This window comes from Dromaius novaehollandiae, chromosome 6, assembly GCF_036370855.1.
Source record: "Dromaius novaehollandiae isolate bDroNov1 chromosome 6, bDroNov1.hap1, whole genome shotgun sequence".
Lineage (NCBI taxonomy): Eukaryota > Metazoa > Chordata > Aves > Casuariiformes > Dromaiidae > Dromaius > Dromaius novaehollandiae.
This window is the reverse complement of record NC_088103.1, coordinates 18,997,507-19,013,387: the sequence shown is the minus strand read 5'-3', so window position 1 is coordinate 19,013,387 and position 15,881 is coordinate 18,997,507. Positions and strand designations below refer to the sequence as shown.

The 15,881-nt window shown below is 38.3% G+C and overlaps 1 protein-coding gene across 2 annotated transcripts in view; it reads left to right on the top strand.

The window, feature by feature from the left end:
* The window catches only part of RET (ret proto-oncogene), an 86,364-nt gene that overhangs the window by 64,269 nt on the left and 6,214 nt on the right, over nucleotides 1–15,881 (top strand). For both annotated transcript variants that reach the window (XM_064513799.1, XM_026116814.2), the window contains 7 exons: nucleotides 1,138–1,394; nucleotides 2,069–2,216; nucleotides 6,057–6,164; nucleotides 7,730–7,944; nucleotides 8,052–8,174; nucleotides 10,859–10,929; nucleotides 15,141–15,278. In XM_064513799.1, coding sequence (XP_064369869.1) covers nucleotides 1,138–1,394; nucleotides 2,069–2,216; nucleotides 6,057–6,164; nucleotides 7,730–7,944; nucleotides 8,052–8,174; nucleotides 10,859–10,929; nucleotides 15,141–15,278 — 1,060 coding nt within the window. The remainder of the gene's footprint in view (nucleotides 1–1,137; nucleotides 1,395–2,068; nucleotides 2,217–6,056; nucleotides 6,165–7,729; nucleotides 7,945–8,051; nucleotides 8,175–10,858; nucleotides 10,930–15,140; nucleotides 15,279–15,881) is intronic.

Here is a 15,881-nt window from a genome sequence, read left to right as displayed (position 1 = left end):
TGTGTTAGGAGAAGGAGTGCATTACTTTATTCCCCGGCCTTTGTTCAAAGCATAAAAGCTTCTATACGGTTCTTTGAAACACATTGATGGAGGTTAAAGTGTTTTAAAATTGTTTTTACTGTTGCTATAACAAACTTAACGTGAAGTATTTTGCATCTCTAAAACTGAATTATTAATAATATATTGCTAATATATTTTGATTTACTCTATTCCATGTAAGAAGAAAGAGGAAGCATAAGACTTCTGACTTTTTTTTCTTTCCTTCCAGAAAGACTTGCATATGATACTATGCTGTTTCCACTTAAATCTGAGTTAGTGCATGCTGACGTAGCTAAGGTAACTGTGCACCTAAAGTCAAGATTATCTGATGAACAACAGTGCAGGGGAAGTATTTTGATCTCAGTTCTTTCAGGAAGTGATGCCCTAAGAAGGATGTCTTGGGGCACTTAGACTTAAAGGGCACTTAGTTTCCAAAGCAAGACACTAGAAGTGTTTCCGCAAAAGGGGAAGTGGTAAATGGAGAGAAAAAAATGTGTATCATTTTAGAAGTAATTGTAACATTAGGCAATATTTTCAGAAACAAGTATTTTGTTAAACACAAAGCAGAAATATTCCAAGTCTCTCTCTTTTGAATCTAAACAGATGAAGAGAAACATTTTTTAGTGTCTAACAATTATCATAATAAATTAAAATTCACACCTGGAGGAGATTTTAGTTGATGGGCTGAATGGCTCTAGCATAAACTGTTGTCCACATGCACAATCCAGTCATAGGTCTTCAGAGATGTAAGTGGTATCAAAACATCAGTATACAGTAGACCGAGTTTTAAAGAAGAGTCTCAGAAGTAGCCTGCACTTATAAGATTAAGGAATATGGGTTCAAACTAGCTAACTATCCTTACACTTGAACTGCAGGTAAGCAAACAATTACCTGGGGCCTGAAAGAAAAAGGAGTTGGCAGGTGCAGTGAGCGTAGACCTGTTCTACATTTCTTTGAGAATTAGATACTAGGTTTTGCTCTAGCTTTTTCAGTAATTTTGGCTTACGTTCCTGTTACAGCTCTGTGTGTCATGTGAACTGCCAAATAGGAAGTAGGCAACAACCAGCGAAGTTCTAATAAACTGTTCTTGGTCCACAGAGCAATTATGTGATGATGTGTGCAAGACCGTGATAGCAGGAGCAGTGCTGTTGTCCTTCATCATCTCTGTGCTGCTTTCTTCTTATTTCATTCATCGTTACCACAAGAATTCTCCAAAGCCGCCTATTGCCTCAGCAGAAATGACTTTCCGGCGCCCAGCCCAGTCTTATCCCATCAGTTACTCTTCTACTAATGTCCGTCGACCTTCTTTAGATTCCATGGAGAACCAGGTGTCTGTAGATACCTTTAAAATACCAGTAAGTTTGATGTTCTTTTGCATGCTCTTTTTGGATGCCTTTTTTGTTTCTAAAGAAGGTTGTTTATTGCACGCAGAAAATGTTATGGAAATCTATTCGTAGAAATATCCAACTTAAATCCTGAAACAGAAATCACATGTACAGGGAGGACCTTGTGCTCCATTCGCTTTAATTTCTTGGTTTGTTTGTACATCTGTCACCATTCTGCAACTGTAAGGCTTAATAACACTCATTTCATAAGAGGGTTGTTGTCTCTGATGAACTCTTAAGGGAAGGTCTTCTTTCACAGGTAAAGCTGATTTACTTGTCTGTGAAGTCCAAGGTCACGTATTCATAGTTATTCTGAAAGAAAGCATTTATCCTGTATCACTTCATGTGTCATTTTTACCCTGCTTCCCAGACCTGTAAATATAATCTGTTACCCACAGGCTACATTTACCGTCCTGTTTTTGAGGAGGTGATTTCAAGGTAATGGAAAAACATTTGCAAAATGCTTAGAGATTCAGAAGATTTTATAGGAATACATTGATACTGATAAAAAGAGCAACCAAAAATTTCTATGCCAGAGCGTGCCTGTTCTTGAAGGATGACATCCTATTAAACATTAATGGTTCAGGTGTAGCTAGCCACTCCTGTCTTGCTTCATCTTACAGGACTCCTTTTCTCTCCTGCAGGAAGACCCAAAGTGGGAATTCCCTCGGAAGAACCTTGTTTTGGGCAAGACTCTAGGGGAAGGAGAATTTGGAAAGGTTGTTAAGGCAACAGCATTCAGACTCAAGGGAAGAGCTGGCTATACCACTGTGGCAGTGAAAATGCTAAAAGGTACATTTCTTTCTGAGTCTGAAATGATTTGGAAACTATTTGGAATATCCTCTGAATGGATTTTCAAAGGTGCTATCATGAAAGTAAAAGCTCAGCTGAAAACAGCCAGTGCCACAGCCTCCATTTCTTCCAGCCTTCTGGTTATATTCTGTCAGATTTCTGATTGTAGGAGTTAACATCACATCTGTACAAACAAGCATTTTCCACAAGTAATTCTAACTCATGTTATGCAAGGACACTGTCTCTTAACATAGCAAATGCATTTAATTTTGTTTGGCGTTGATGGAAACGTTGCAAGGGCTTGTTAAAGCTTTCTGCTTTTTTTTCCTCTACCTCAGTTTTCTCTGACATAGCTTTTTAAGTAAATCCTGTTATATTCATGTCCAGAGACAGAATATAACTACAGAGACAGAGCTGTTAAGTTATCCACTTACTTTTTCAACTGTGAATTCCAGCTACCTTTGTACTTTCTGGTCTGTTATTCAATTACTAGGAGCTCTGCCAAACTGGCTTGAGTAGCCTTAGAGGCTGTAAAGCTGGGAAAAGAATGTATAGCTAGACAAGTTGAGATGACAGTGTGAGACCTTGTGGTCTTGTCCTGTCTCTGTTTAGTACTTTTTCTTAGCCTCACATGTGCCTGCTTCTGTCCCCTACTGAAAAGAAAAATATATTGAAGAAAAAGGATGAAAAAATGAATTTTGTGCTTGTTCTCCAATATAAAAAGTCTCCAGTATTACCGTACTTTTCAGGTGGAAGCTGTTGAAACCCATGATTTGTGCCATTTTTTATAGTTGTATGTGACTAGAGATTTTACATATCTAATGTGTGGACCCGATTTCTAGTACTGATATCACTGGACATCCAGTGGTAGTGAGGAAGGTCAGCGGAAATGTTTAAACCTGTTCCCTCTAAAGGTTATTTATTCTCCACATCCTGAAAGTTGAAACAGATATGAAAATGCAGTTATGTCCTCTGTAGCCCTGTATACTAATTCATACCTGCATGTAGTCCCTAGATATCAAGCACCTAGGAATATATGAGCCAAAGATGAGACACAAGAACCTTCGGATACTAGAACCTTGTGCTAGAAATCCTTTCTGCTAGGCAACTAGGTCTAGCTGGATGTTCCCTTCCATATGCTGCTTGTAAATAAAAACATGTCATTACAAAGAGATTTTATATATCCTATTACCATTTCTATTACATGGAAGTTTAAAAAAAGATCTATCCTGCTTGGGAGCAAAGATGCTGCATACTTCATCAGTATACCAAAGGAGTAAGTGCATTATGAAGTGCACGCCTCAATTCCAAGAGGTGCAGTGGAGATAGGATATACAGAGGAGATCTTGGTCCTGCGTCTTTTCAGAGATGAAGACTAGTCAAGCACTACCTGTGATGCTCAAGTAACTTCCTGTATGTTGTTATGAATAGATTAGTCATAGTCATTGCTTTATTTCATATTTATTTGTGTACTTAGTGTCAGTGATTTGCTTGCACATTTTCATCAACAGCAGGTGACTGAGCTAAGATTCCAGGATATACTCATAAAAATGTTGCTTTTACTTGCAGATGATTTAACATTCAGCTTTCCCTAGCTAATAACAGGGTCAGAATTGATAGCAGGAAGGAATAACCCTGTAAGAACCTTATTTTAATAAATTGATCTGACATTTACAGTAATACTGCAGGCTCTAATGAACTCCTTTGTAACGTAAATTTTTTTGCAAATCACTTGAAAAATTCCATTTTCCAAGTTGATTGCGGAGAACACTTCTCATTACTGCAGATATTTTTATGCTGTTATTGCTTTAACTTTATCGTTAACAAATAGCAACTCAAGTACAAGAAATATTGCATTAGTTCGCAGTGATCTTTAAAATACTGTTGGGAATTATAAAGGACAGTTATTTTGCACCAGGCCAACATTACCCATTCTTTCCATGTTAAAATTAATTGAAAGAATCAGACTCATACTCACGAACTGATGCTAGGGGTAGTTCAACCTCAGATTAAGGACTCCGTACTGCTTTATGTTTACATGGGAATGGCATGTATACCTGTACATTGCTAGTATAGAGAAGGCCTCTTGCTTACTGCATAAAGGTATCTGGCTGCCTGAGCTGTGTAGAGTGGCACCATTTGTAGTCAGGAACGGAACAGGGTAGGACTGTCTCTACCTTGTCAGCTTGGTGTAACCGTCTGAGGAGGGAACAAGGAGTGTAAGTAATTAGCTGCCGCAAAGGTAAAGCAGACTTGGACCTGTAAACTGAAGTTTAAAGGAACAGAGCGAGAATTTTTTCAGCCTTTTATTACTACTTTTCTCACATGAATCCAATTATCTGGCTTCCTGCGTAATATGAATGACCTCATCAGAATAAAATTAAAGGAAAAATGCCAACCAACAAGTAATTAGACATTATTGTCAATTTGCTAAAAACAAAGGGTCATAAAGCTTCAGAGCTAATCGTCTCCATTGGGGAATATAGAAGGTAGTTCTTCCAGAAGGAGATGGGCAGGGGAGCATGGGGTGCTCTGTTCTTTTCTTTCAAGTGCTTCACATTTCCAGAACTTTCCCATAGTCATTAAGTTCATATTCTTGACTTTGTTTAGATAAAAACATTCTCATAGTCACTATCAGCAGTGAGAGACCATCTGGTATTGCACTCCTTGGGATGCGAGACTCTGAAGTCTGAATGCAGGTTCAGACTATGAGAGAGGATATGGCAGGCAGATACCAACATATAACAGAACAGTATCAAAGACTGTCATTACCAGGGCAAACTATTAGCACATGTATTTTAAATATTCATTTAAAACGTAAATAAATTCTTTTCAGTCTGTTACCTTCATGGAAAAATATAGCAATTATTCTCAAATAAATTAACAAACAATACGGTACCAAAGATCAGAAGTTGAGTTTGTTTTATATTAGCCTTAACTAAGGGTTACCACGTATTTGTCAACTGCCTGGTAATAACACTCTAGGAACTACCCAGGCAGGTTCTGTGTGTCAGATTAAGGGTGAGTTCCCCAGAGGTTTATCTCTGATATCTGGTGTCTTTATGACTGAATGCCTCTCTGGAGCCAAGTGTGTTCAAAGAGGAAGTTTGTTAGTCAGAAGAACCCTGCAAAAACAAAATCTTTGACAGACCAAGAAAGCCTCTGGGGACTATATATTGTCATAGTATTCCCACGGGCACAGCAAAGTCTGCATCCATATCTCCCAGTGAAATCAATCTGAACTGTATGTTTAGCCTCTGAACTCTACATGTGGATGTGTGCCGCAAGTGTAAGCTAGTTGATAAGTAGATTTTTACTTCGTCAGAAAATGTATTTGGGGGGAAGAGTGCTGTATCATGGGGAGACAACTGATCAAGTCCTTTTTTGTTTGACCAACAGAAAAATCTTGGTTTTCTTAGACTTCTGAAGCTTTGATCACTCTGATTCACCCCCAAAAAGTTATTGTAGAACACAAGAAGTAGTCCATCATAACTTCATCGCATCTGCAAGGCATAGAAGACTCTGGTCCTGATTCTTCCCTGACTTGCTGTTTTTGTACCATTTGTATCAGAGCAGAGTGATGATTGTAGCAGGTCACCAAGCCAGAACTGCAGCTGTCCCATTCTCTTGGCTCTGATATGAGTGACTGCAGGACATTGGTGATGGGGAAATTTCTTTTATGTGGGAAAAACATTATAAGGTCAAGATATGCAGAACTGAGTTCTCCAACCTCTTGCTAATTCCAAGAGAAAAGTTTGGTCTCGTACTTAAGACTCTATGCAGAAAATTCTGGGATAATGCTTTCCTAACCACAGTTGTTTGTCTTGACGTTTTCTGCAGAAAATGCTTCGCAGAGTGAGCTGCGAGATCTGCTTTCAGAGTTCAACCTTTTAAAGCAGGTGAACCATCCTCATGTCATCAAACTTTATGGAGCCTGCAGTCAAGATGGTAAATACTAGAAGCTCATTATTAAGATGAAGTTCTTATTAGAAGGAAATAAATAGCAGGTCTTTTTAAGCAGTGCTTAAAAATGCAGAACACCTTATAAATTTGCAAGCTGAAAAATGAAGTCATGTAAGGACAAGCAATGTTCGAAGAGAAGGGCAAATGTTAATTCAGTGTAACTAAGCATTATTGCCATGGATATCTTCAATATGCATTTTGATTCTGAAGCTATTTTAAAGTTAACCGTTGTATTACCAATTCTCTTCCAATTAGTGTATATTTTTCTATTATGATGCTGATGCTCTGTAAATGTTTTAAGTTATGGATTATATTTAGAGCTTATTGGGGTTTTCATTATTGCTATTATTTGTACTATAACGAAGCATTGAGTCCTAAGTCAAGCAGTAGGATCTCTAAAAAGACAACTCTACCCTCCAGATCCCTTTGTTAAAATACAGCTTGCTAGTCAGATTGATGCTCAGTTTTCCCGCTCTGTCACAATATCAGTGTCCCTCTTGCTGTGATATATTTGTTAAGAGCCACAGTCATTAAAAGGTATATTTTACTGAAGAAGTAATTTTCAGAAAGATGTATTATAAAGAGCCAATAGGGCAAATTTTCATTGTTGTGCATAGGAATTTATCTGAAGAATTTCTGTTCATGTTAGAATGTTGCCATACAAGTTCATTTTTTTTCTACTGCATCTATAATTACTTGGTCCTTCTCACTTAAATAGCTTGTGATTTTTGCAGCCTAAAACCACAGTATGTATGTTACAACCTTGGGCCCTGACTTCTTTGCCCACCTGGTTCTGTTGTAGATGGCACTATTAGCTGTAGACAGAGAATATAATTCAGGATTGAGTCATCTCTGAGTCTTAGTAAGGTAGTGAACCAGCAGGGGATTTTGGTTTTTTTCTTTTCAGTACCATGTATTTTTCCATCACTAGGGAAGTGAATTGTTTCTGAGTCACAGGCTTTTAATAAATATCAAGTTAATTCATTAATGTATGGGGTGGGAGGGCTTTGATATAGCAGACAAATGTGTTCAGTATTCAGCGCTGAGTGGATATTATTCATGCAGATAATGGGGAGGAGAAACTTAGTAATGGATTGAAATGTCAGAATGTTTTAAAGTGCTTGGAAAAGGCACCTTAAATAAAACACTGGAATTAGCAGATGATTTGTGAGCTCAGTGTCACACGTTCCACAAAAGAATTTTGATTTGGGAGTTTGGGGGGTTTCGTTTGTTTGGTTTCTCTAAGTTGTTTTACAGATCTGATTTTTTAGTTAGGTTGTATTTTTTTTATAATCTCAAATTATCCAGGTGAGGGAATAGGTTACAACCTGAGTTCTGCTTTGATTTAGGCTGAAACTTGCTTGCTTTGCGTGAAGGATGTCGGCTACAATTATTCTATGGTTGATTCAGTGCCTTATACTTGAAGGACAGAGGTGTCTGTAGCCTCTGACTGTTAGAAACAATCTGTGCTGATTAGAAGAGACTTTTTGGGAAAAAATAAGAAATGGCTGTATATATTTTTTATTAATCTATCTGTTTGTTTATTTCAGGTCCTCTGTATCTAATTGTGGAATACGCTAAATATGGTTCCTTGCGCAGTTTTCTCAGGGAAAGTCGAAAAGTAGGACCAAGCTATGTGGGTAGTGATGGCAACAGAAATTCAAGTTACTTGGATAACCCTGATGAGAGAGCCTTAACAATGGGAGATCTGATATCGTTTGCATGGCAGATATCACGAGGAATGCAGTACCTTGCAGAAATGAAGGTAGAGCCGTGTAACATTAATCGGAGCATGCCCTTGAGACTGATGTACATATCAGCAATCAGTTCCTCCACAGGCAAATAAACACTATTGTTGGTTTCTTTCACAAGCTTGTCCATCGTGATTTAGCAGCCAGAAACGTACTGGTGGCAGAGGGACGCAAAATGAAGATTTCTGATTTTGGCTTATCCCGTGATGTATATGAAGAAGATTCGTATGTCAAGAGGAGCAAGGTACAGTTCATATTGAAAACAGTACTGGGAATTATTTCCTAATTGAGAGAATGAATTTATAATGTAGCACTTAAGCACAGAAGAAAAGATAATAGCTAATTGTTCTTAACTATGAATAATTGCCTATTAAAAATAAACATGAAGATGAAGCAACATGATGTGCTTAATTAGTGGGACGATAATATTATACATATGAAAATGGCATATTTAGGTCACTATTATCTCCTCCCCCTTTTCATTCTCCTCATTTGTAAATATACCTATATATATTTTTATTTTCTCATTCATCAGCAAACTTGATTGATTTCTAGTATGTTAAAAGCTAGTTAATAAAAGTTACAGAAAGGCCGCTAAGATGATTAAGGGCTTGGAGCGTCTGACATATGAGGAGAGGCTTGGAGGGCTGGGACTGTTCACCCTGGAGAGGGTCAGGGAAGATCTCATCAATGTGTATAAATACCTGTTGGGGGTGGGGTGGGGAATAAGATGACAAAGGCAGACTCTTCTCAGTGGCGCGCAGTGACAGAACAAGAGGAAAAGAGCACAAACTGAAATAAGAGAAATTTCATCTAAACATGAGAAAAGGGGGGGGGGGGTCATTTTTTTTTACTGTGAGGGTGGTCAAACACTGGCACAGGTTGCCCAGAGAGGTTGTGGAGTCTCCGTTCTTGGAGATACTCAAAACCTGACTGGACACAGCCCTGAGCAACCCCTTCTAGCTGACCCTGCTTTGAAGCAAAGCTCTCTGACAAACACTTCCAAATGTATGAAAAATACCAAGTCTTGCTCCAAATAGTAGATTACAGGCCCATCTCTAATGCCGCCCAAAGGGAAAGAAGAGAGTCTGCTAGTGCTACCTGCCAGAGATTATCTAAAACAATTATATTTTGCCTGTCACAGTAAATTATGATCAGCTGTCTAGATACAGTTCTTTCTGCTCACAGTGCTCATGGCAGAATTCAGCATATGGTAATGTTTCATCTGTAGGATGATGTAAAGGAAATTTGATGGAAAAGATTCTTCTGTGGCATTAGGAGAGTTCCTCTTGTTATTGTTAAATTATATCACTGCTTCCCTGAAAAAAAAAAACACTTGGGGGCAATAACTTTGAGACTAAGAAGATGAGTTAAAACTTGTCACTTATTTATTCTTGTAAAAAATACTGACAAATACAGCAAGCCAAGTCTTGTTTTCTGCATGCATGCATACACCTGTCATTGACATCAGTGGGACTTTTACATGTCAATCCAGGGCCAGAATGTGAGGGTGATTAACGCTGCTTTATGTTGACTATTTATAAATTAAGTTGTGCTGGTTGAGTTCCTTCTATGACCTAACATGGAAGAATTGCTCACAGAACTTTTTGCATGTGAGAATTTTATAAATTTATGCAAAGATTTCCAGAAATGCTGTGAATGTGAAGTTTAGCTTTCTCTGTTTTTCAGGCCAGTAGTGTTGTTTGTTTGAATGTTTCGTAACTCAAAATAAGTTGCTGAGAAAAAAAGTCTCTGAAAGATGTGATCATATGCAAAAAGAGTTTTGCCATGTTCAGTTAGCTGTCTGATCTGTGTGTTTTACACTGAGTGTTAACTGTCATACCAGTTACTCTGTATTTTAAGAATGATGTATTTACATAATAATGTCCTTGATAAATTAACAAGGACATCGATATAAGTAGAAGATAAAAAAGCTTTGTTGAAAAACTCTGCCGATTTGGCAAACCAGAAGAACTTAGTGATTTTTGGCTGTTTTAAAGTTTTGTGTTTCGTGAAGACAGATTAAAAGTGAAGGAGGAAGATGGAAAGCCCTTTCATTTTATTTGGAGGGAGGAAGGAAAGAGGATGTATTGAATGGCTATTCTCTTTTCTTCTGAGACCCTCATCTGTCTGCTTGCATAGGGAAACAGGGATAAGAGAAAGAATTGAGAGGAAGGAAAAAGAATGTTTCAAATCCTACTGAAACAGTTTTTGCATATATATGAATTTCATGAGAACAGGGAGAATCTATGAAATATGAATGCCAGTAATATTGTGAATGTTATGAAATGTCTTGGATATTTTGCACAACCAAGATTATCATGAATATCCAGGACAGATTTCTGAGGTTTTATCAGCTAATTCCTGACAGTGGAAAGCAGCAACTTGTAGAGTCAGTTTAGTACCTAGTGACTGAATATACTTGGCCAGGTACAGTTGCCTTCAGAAACCAAAGGTGTTTTGATTTATGCATCATCATTCATATGAATGAGATGGCTTTTCCTCTTCAATCATAGTTCTCCATCATCTTGCATGTTTCCCCAAGCAATAGAAGTATATCGTGTTAGAAGAAAGGCATTCATGTTTGAAGAATACAGCTCTTTGGATGAAGCTCTTTGGGAAGAGGAGAATCGAGTTCACCTGCCTTTAACTGGTGACCATCTGAAAAAAGCCCTTATTGTTGCTAATTAGATAACTTAAGTGTGTGGAATGAAATGAATGAAGGAAGTTCAGTGATTAGAAAGTTGTTACAATTGTTCTGTTCATTGTTTATTTTATGCAATGTCAAGTCTTTCAGTCCACTGGAAAATATGAGAGGCATACTTGAATAGAGAATCTGTCACAATTTTGAAGATAAATGTGTTGGTTTTCCACAGGGAAACTTAAGTTTTCTGACCAGTAATTCTGTTGCTGCTTGTTATCTCCTAGGGTCGGATACCTGTCAAGTGGATGGCCATAGAATCCCTATTTGATCATATCTATACAACGCAAAGTGATGTGTAAGTGTCAATTCTTGTATTCCTTATGGTTTATGTATTTGTTTGAGGAGATGAGGCAGGAAGCACAATAATGTACCTAACAAAAGTTGTTACGCTTACATGGAAACAACACAGTCTGGATGGGATCATTCATTGGCAGTGATGGGATACATAGAATTTTTGCTACTGAATTAAATCTAAGAGAAAGATTGTCAGAGGTGTTTAGGTACATAATTCTGTTTGAAACCAACAAGACTTGGATCTGTAAGTGTGAGCTTAATTGCCTTTGAAGATCTAGACGCAAATCATTAGCCTTTGCTAATGATAATGGTTGTACCCAAACTGCCCTGTTCTTGTTCTTCGTTTGCCTGCAGTACTTGCTGGCAGACACAGAAGTGGGGCGGGGGAAGAATTTAAGGTCTGGCTTCACTCCCATTGAAATCGGTGGCATATTTCCAATTAATTTTAATGACAGTTAGCTCAGACTTCAGGGGAACAGTCTGGTTCCAGTGCCAAGATGCCAGTTCATCTGCATGGTTAGGGAAACTGAGTTCTTGAAGATGTGGCAAAGCCACCACAGCTAAGCTGGTTTTGCTACCTGATACACAGAGCAGGCAGAGGAGCATTTGGATGCATTTAAGAGCTGCACGGAGCACCTGCTGGCTTCTCGTGTGGCCCCCTGTATTTCAGTGAGGCCACAGAGCTCCCTCACACAGTTCCCACACAATGGGAAAGGGCTTAAGGCACAGAGCTGCCCAACGCGGCATTTACTGAATGCTGAATCTGCGTTGGGCTCAACTCAGGATCGGATTCTGCTGCTCCTTTCTCTGTGAGATGAGTGATGGTGGTGACTAGTGACCAGGCAGACACTGTAAAACAAAGTATTATTTATTTAGGAGAAAAACCTCTAAGGGATTGCAAAAGCAGCAATACTTGTGCCTGATTTTCCCCAAGGTAGCATTCTGATAGCTTCCAAGTATCACTTGAAAGAGAATCTGACTAAAGTAATGTTTTCATTAAACTCAAACGGTATAACATGTACAAATCTCAATGACATTTTGATTTGGAGGACAACACTCTGATAACATCCTGTTGCACTAAGTGCAAATAGGAGCCTTTTGTTTTTTACCCTTCAAGTTATTTTGTATTCACTTTGTACTCTTCTCTCTGCAGTTCAGAATGTTTTAGTGAAATAAAATATTTTGCTTGACTTCAAAATATTTGAGAATTTATTTTTGTGGGGCATTCCCATTTACTTTGTTTCATGTGGAGTAAGAAAAGAAAATCGGTGTTACTCCCAGGAAAATACCACTTTTACTTAGGTCTTGTCTACAGGTTTTGCTGGATCTCTTTTGCATCCTTCCTCAAAACATCTGTTGTGCTGACCTGTTTCTCTACAGTGACTTTTCCCAGAGAATTTTTAACCTTCTTAAAAAAAAAAAAAAAAAAGGCATAGCATAATTTTCAGTTTCTTCATTTTCTACAAAACATATGTGTCGCTATTGTTTGGGGCCAGAACAGATTGTGTTGCCATGTAATTGCCTCTTCTTTGTTGCTGATTGATCTTCTGGATCCACTGCCATGCCAGTTTGTTTTCCAGCTGGGCTCCTGCTGAGCTCAGGAGCACGTCTCTCTCGTATATGATACAACACAGTGCAGAGATTGCCCAGCTGGTGTCAAACAAGCTAGCTCGGAGCGCTGGGCAGAGTACTGGTGCTGTGTAGCTTTACTGCTGCCCAGATCCTGATCAGTATCTAAGTGTATGGCCATGCTGATGTACCAGCTGGCTTGGAGATGAATCAGGTATTCTTAACAGCACTGCACTGTGCAATTGCATGAGAAGTCTAATTATCTGCCATAGTCCTACAGTGCCTGTGACTTGCTGGTGAGGTCACCTTCATGTCATTACACATGTCAGTAATCTAAGATCATTACCAAGCAGCTCCTTGTTTAGCAAAGTCCCTGCAGAACAGCATGGAGACATACATAGAGAGCTGTAAAGGAAATCCTCTCTAGCACTAAGTTTGCAACTGCCTTTCCAACAGTGTAGCAAACTGAAAAACTAATTATCTTTTTGCAGCACTGATTGTTATTTTAGATAGTTGCACTCACTGAAAATACTTTAGGAATATACTTTGTTGTTTGTAGTGATGCAATTAGCTTTTAGGTGAACATATAATAATATACTCAATAACCATTCCAGAATGCTGTTTTTCTGTGTTTCTCTTTTCCAGTTTCTTCCTTTTAAAGCCTTTCTGTATAGTTAGTGGTTAGCAGTGCTTAATAGCAGTACCGCTTGCCAGCATTTACAAAATTCCTTTTTGCTTCAGAGGCTGATGACATCAGTGGAAAGCTAGCCTACCGTCTTCCTGTTCGCGGTTTTTTTTTCTTTTCTGGCTTTTTCGGATCACATATGTATTCATCAGTAAACATAGCACAATAGGAATTTTTTCATCTCCCCTTTCTCCTCCCATAGTACTTGTATATTGATTTGAAAACATTTTAGCATTCTGCAGCATTCTATTCTAATATGCCCATTTACTAAACAAGTTGAATTAATTAAGAAATTACTCATCTGATGCCTCCTTCCACATTCTGAAAAATTCCTCTTAAACAAAAGAGGTGGATTTTAAAAATAAAACCTGCAGCACAACAAAGTTTATTTGACTTAATCACGGGCAGAATTATAAGCTGATGGCAGAGCGTAATTGCCTTAATAAAGGGCATGAGGAGGTATATTAATAAAGTATATCAAAATGTTATAAATATTCATTAGCTTCAAGAATGTGCAAATTAATTAAAAATGAATTCAATGAATGGCATCAAGGAGAAAAGCTTCTACATACCATTTAAGACTGTGTGAGACTGGCAGTTTGACTTCTCCGCACAGTCATTTTGGAGATTTTGTTGCTCTACTTTTGGGGTTACCATTTTTATTCTTTAAAGTGTGAGAAATACCAGTGGGATGTAGTCAGAAAGAGCTGAGTGGTTTTTTTGCTAAAATTTTGAGATGGAATTTTCAAAGGGAATTAGAGACTTCTTTTCAGTTTGGCATTAAGTGTGTAACACACTTCCAAAAGCCTTCTTAAAAGTGGAGTTTTCACAGAAATTACCCAACCATGAGAGTAAAAAAGCTGACATTTCTCATAAATTATATATAATTTTCTTTCCAGATGCATCCCATTGAGCATCTCTGTTGAGTAAAACACAGCGTTGGCTGGTTCCCTTCATTCTGAACATCCACATTTTGGCAAGTTCTATCAGTCAAGCAGATTTAGAGTAATTTGTAGCTTTTCTGTGTCTGGAATAAGGGTTCCACTAAGGAAAAGAAAATATTCTTGCCTCCTTTCTCCTGTCATGCCCTCCAAAAATTGATGAATTTCATCTATCTAAACATTTCTGACCCATTGGCCAATGTCTTTTTTTCTTTTGAGCTCTTCAGTAGCACAGGTTAAAAAGTCATAATTTCTTCTATTTATTTCAAAAAACAGTTTCTTCTGATTTCTGTCCTATGTTAGACGTTAAACTATTTTAGGCATTTGATATTTCCAAAATAAATTACTTCCTCTTCTTTCATCAACTCTGAGTAGTAAATTAAGTCCTGAATCACTGAATGTGCCAAATAGATTGGCTGAAATCAAAGGTGTTGCTTGTGACTGAAATAAACACCTGGTGCATATAAAGAAACACAACCCCTTAGTTAAGACAGTAAACCAGGTCCTAGGAAACTGTTTGGGCCACCCTCTGTAAATTTAGACAATTCATTTTGAAGTGGACTCTAAGGGCTAATTTAGGAGGTCGGCCTCCCGCTGTAGTTGGTGGAAGAAGAGCGGCACCTCCTGGAATGCTGTACAGGACAGGAACCAGCCTTTGGGCTGCGTCACCACGTGAAGGACCCTCCCTTTCCGTTGTCTGGGAAAGATGGGCCTTCCCAGGATGCAGTTAGCCTTTGTAAATGGGTCAAAGAGGGGCACCCTTCATCTTGCCTGTCTTGGTTCCTAATCTTTTTACCAAATGGGTGAGAGCTTTTGTATTACCTTTTCCCCCCAGGCTGTTTTTTTCTTTTGGGAACAAGGGCGACCCTGTATGCATCTGCAGAGTCCCGCTTCCTCTGGAGTGTCTTGAATTTGATTGGACTCTTAAAATGCTAGAACGAGATTTGTTGGATGAAGGCCACACTGCACTCTTGAATCTTACCACTCTAAATGCAAGTTCATTTTCCTCTTTTTCAGATGGTCGTTTGGAGTTCTGCTATGGGAGATTGTAACTTTAGGAGGCAATCCCTACCCAGGTATTGCTCCTGAAAGACTTTTTAACCTCCTAAAAACAGGCTATAGAATGGAGAGACCAGAAAACTGCAGTGAAGAAATGTAAGTAATTCTTCTTTTGATCAGATTCATAAAACATCTCTTGAATGGGAAAAAAAAGATGTAGATAAATACCACATGGATATTCTTCCATACTACTTGCTGTTATAGCTCAGAAATGTAATCAAAGGATGTAGTACTCAAGAGAGTGTAATGAAAGTAGCCAACATTAAACTGCAGGAGAAGAATTATCTGCTGAATGCTTGCAGTTACAGCCAAAATACTTACAAGATATCTAATAACACTCAGCAAAAAATGAAAACATAGCTTGAATATTCAAAATTTTGGGGGGTAGGGTGAGGAGGATTTCATAAGACATAATGGTAGCTGAAACATGCAAGAAAATGTTCGAGTACTTTTCTGCAAATGAGGTAGATGTTCCATCCTCTGGAGTTATCGTTAATTGTCTGATTGTCCTGGCATTACACAGGATGATAAAAGATACCTCGACCCAGAAATCTATACCCCACAAGACATGAATCCTCTGACTTGATAAGCCATTGCAGTTTCTTTGCTATTTCAAGATGGTTCACATTTTATTAGCTTATTTATTAAAACATCCTTGATGGGAAATAGCTCATCTCCATGGTTCTTCTGTGGCATTTG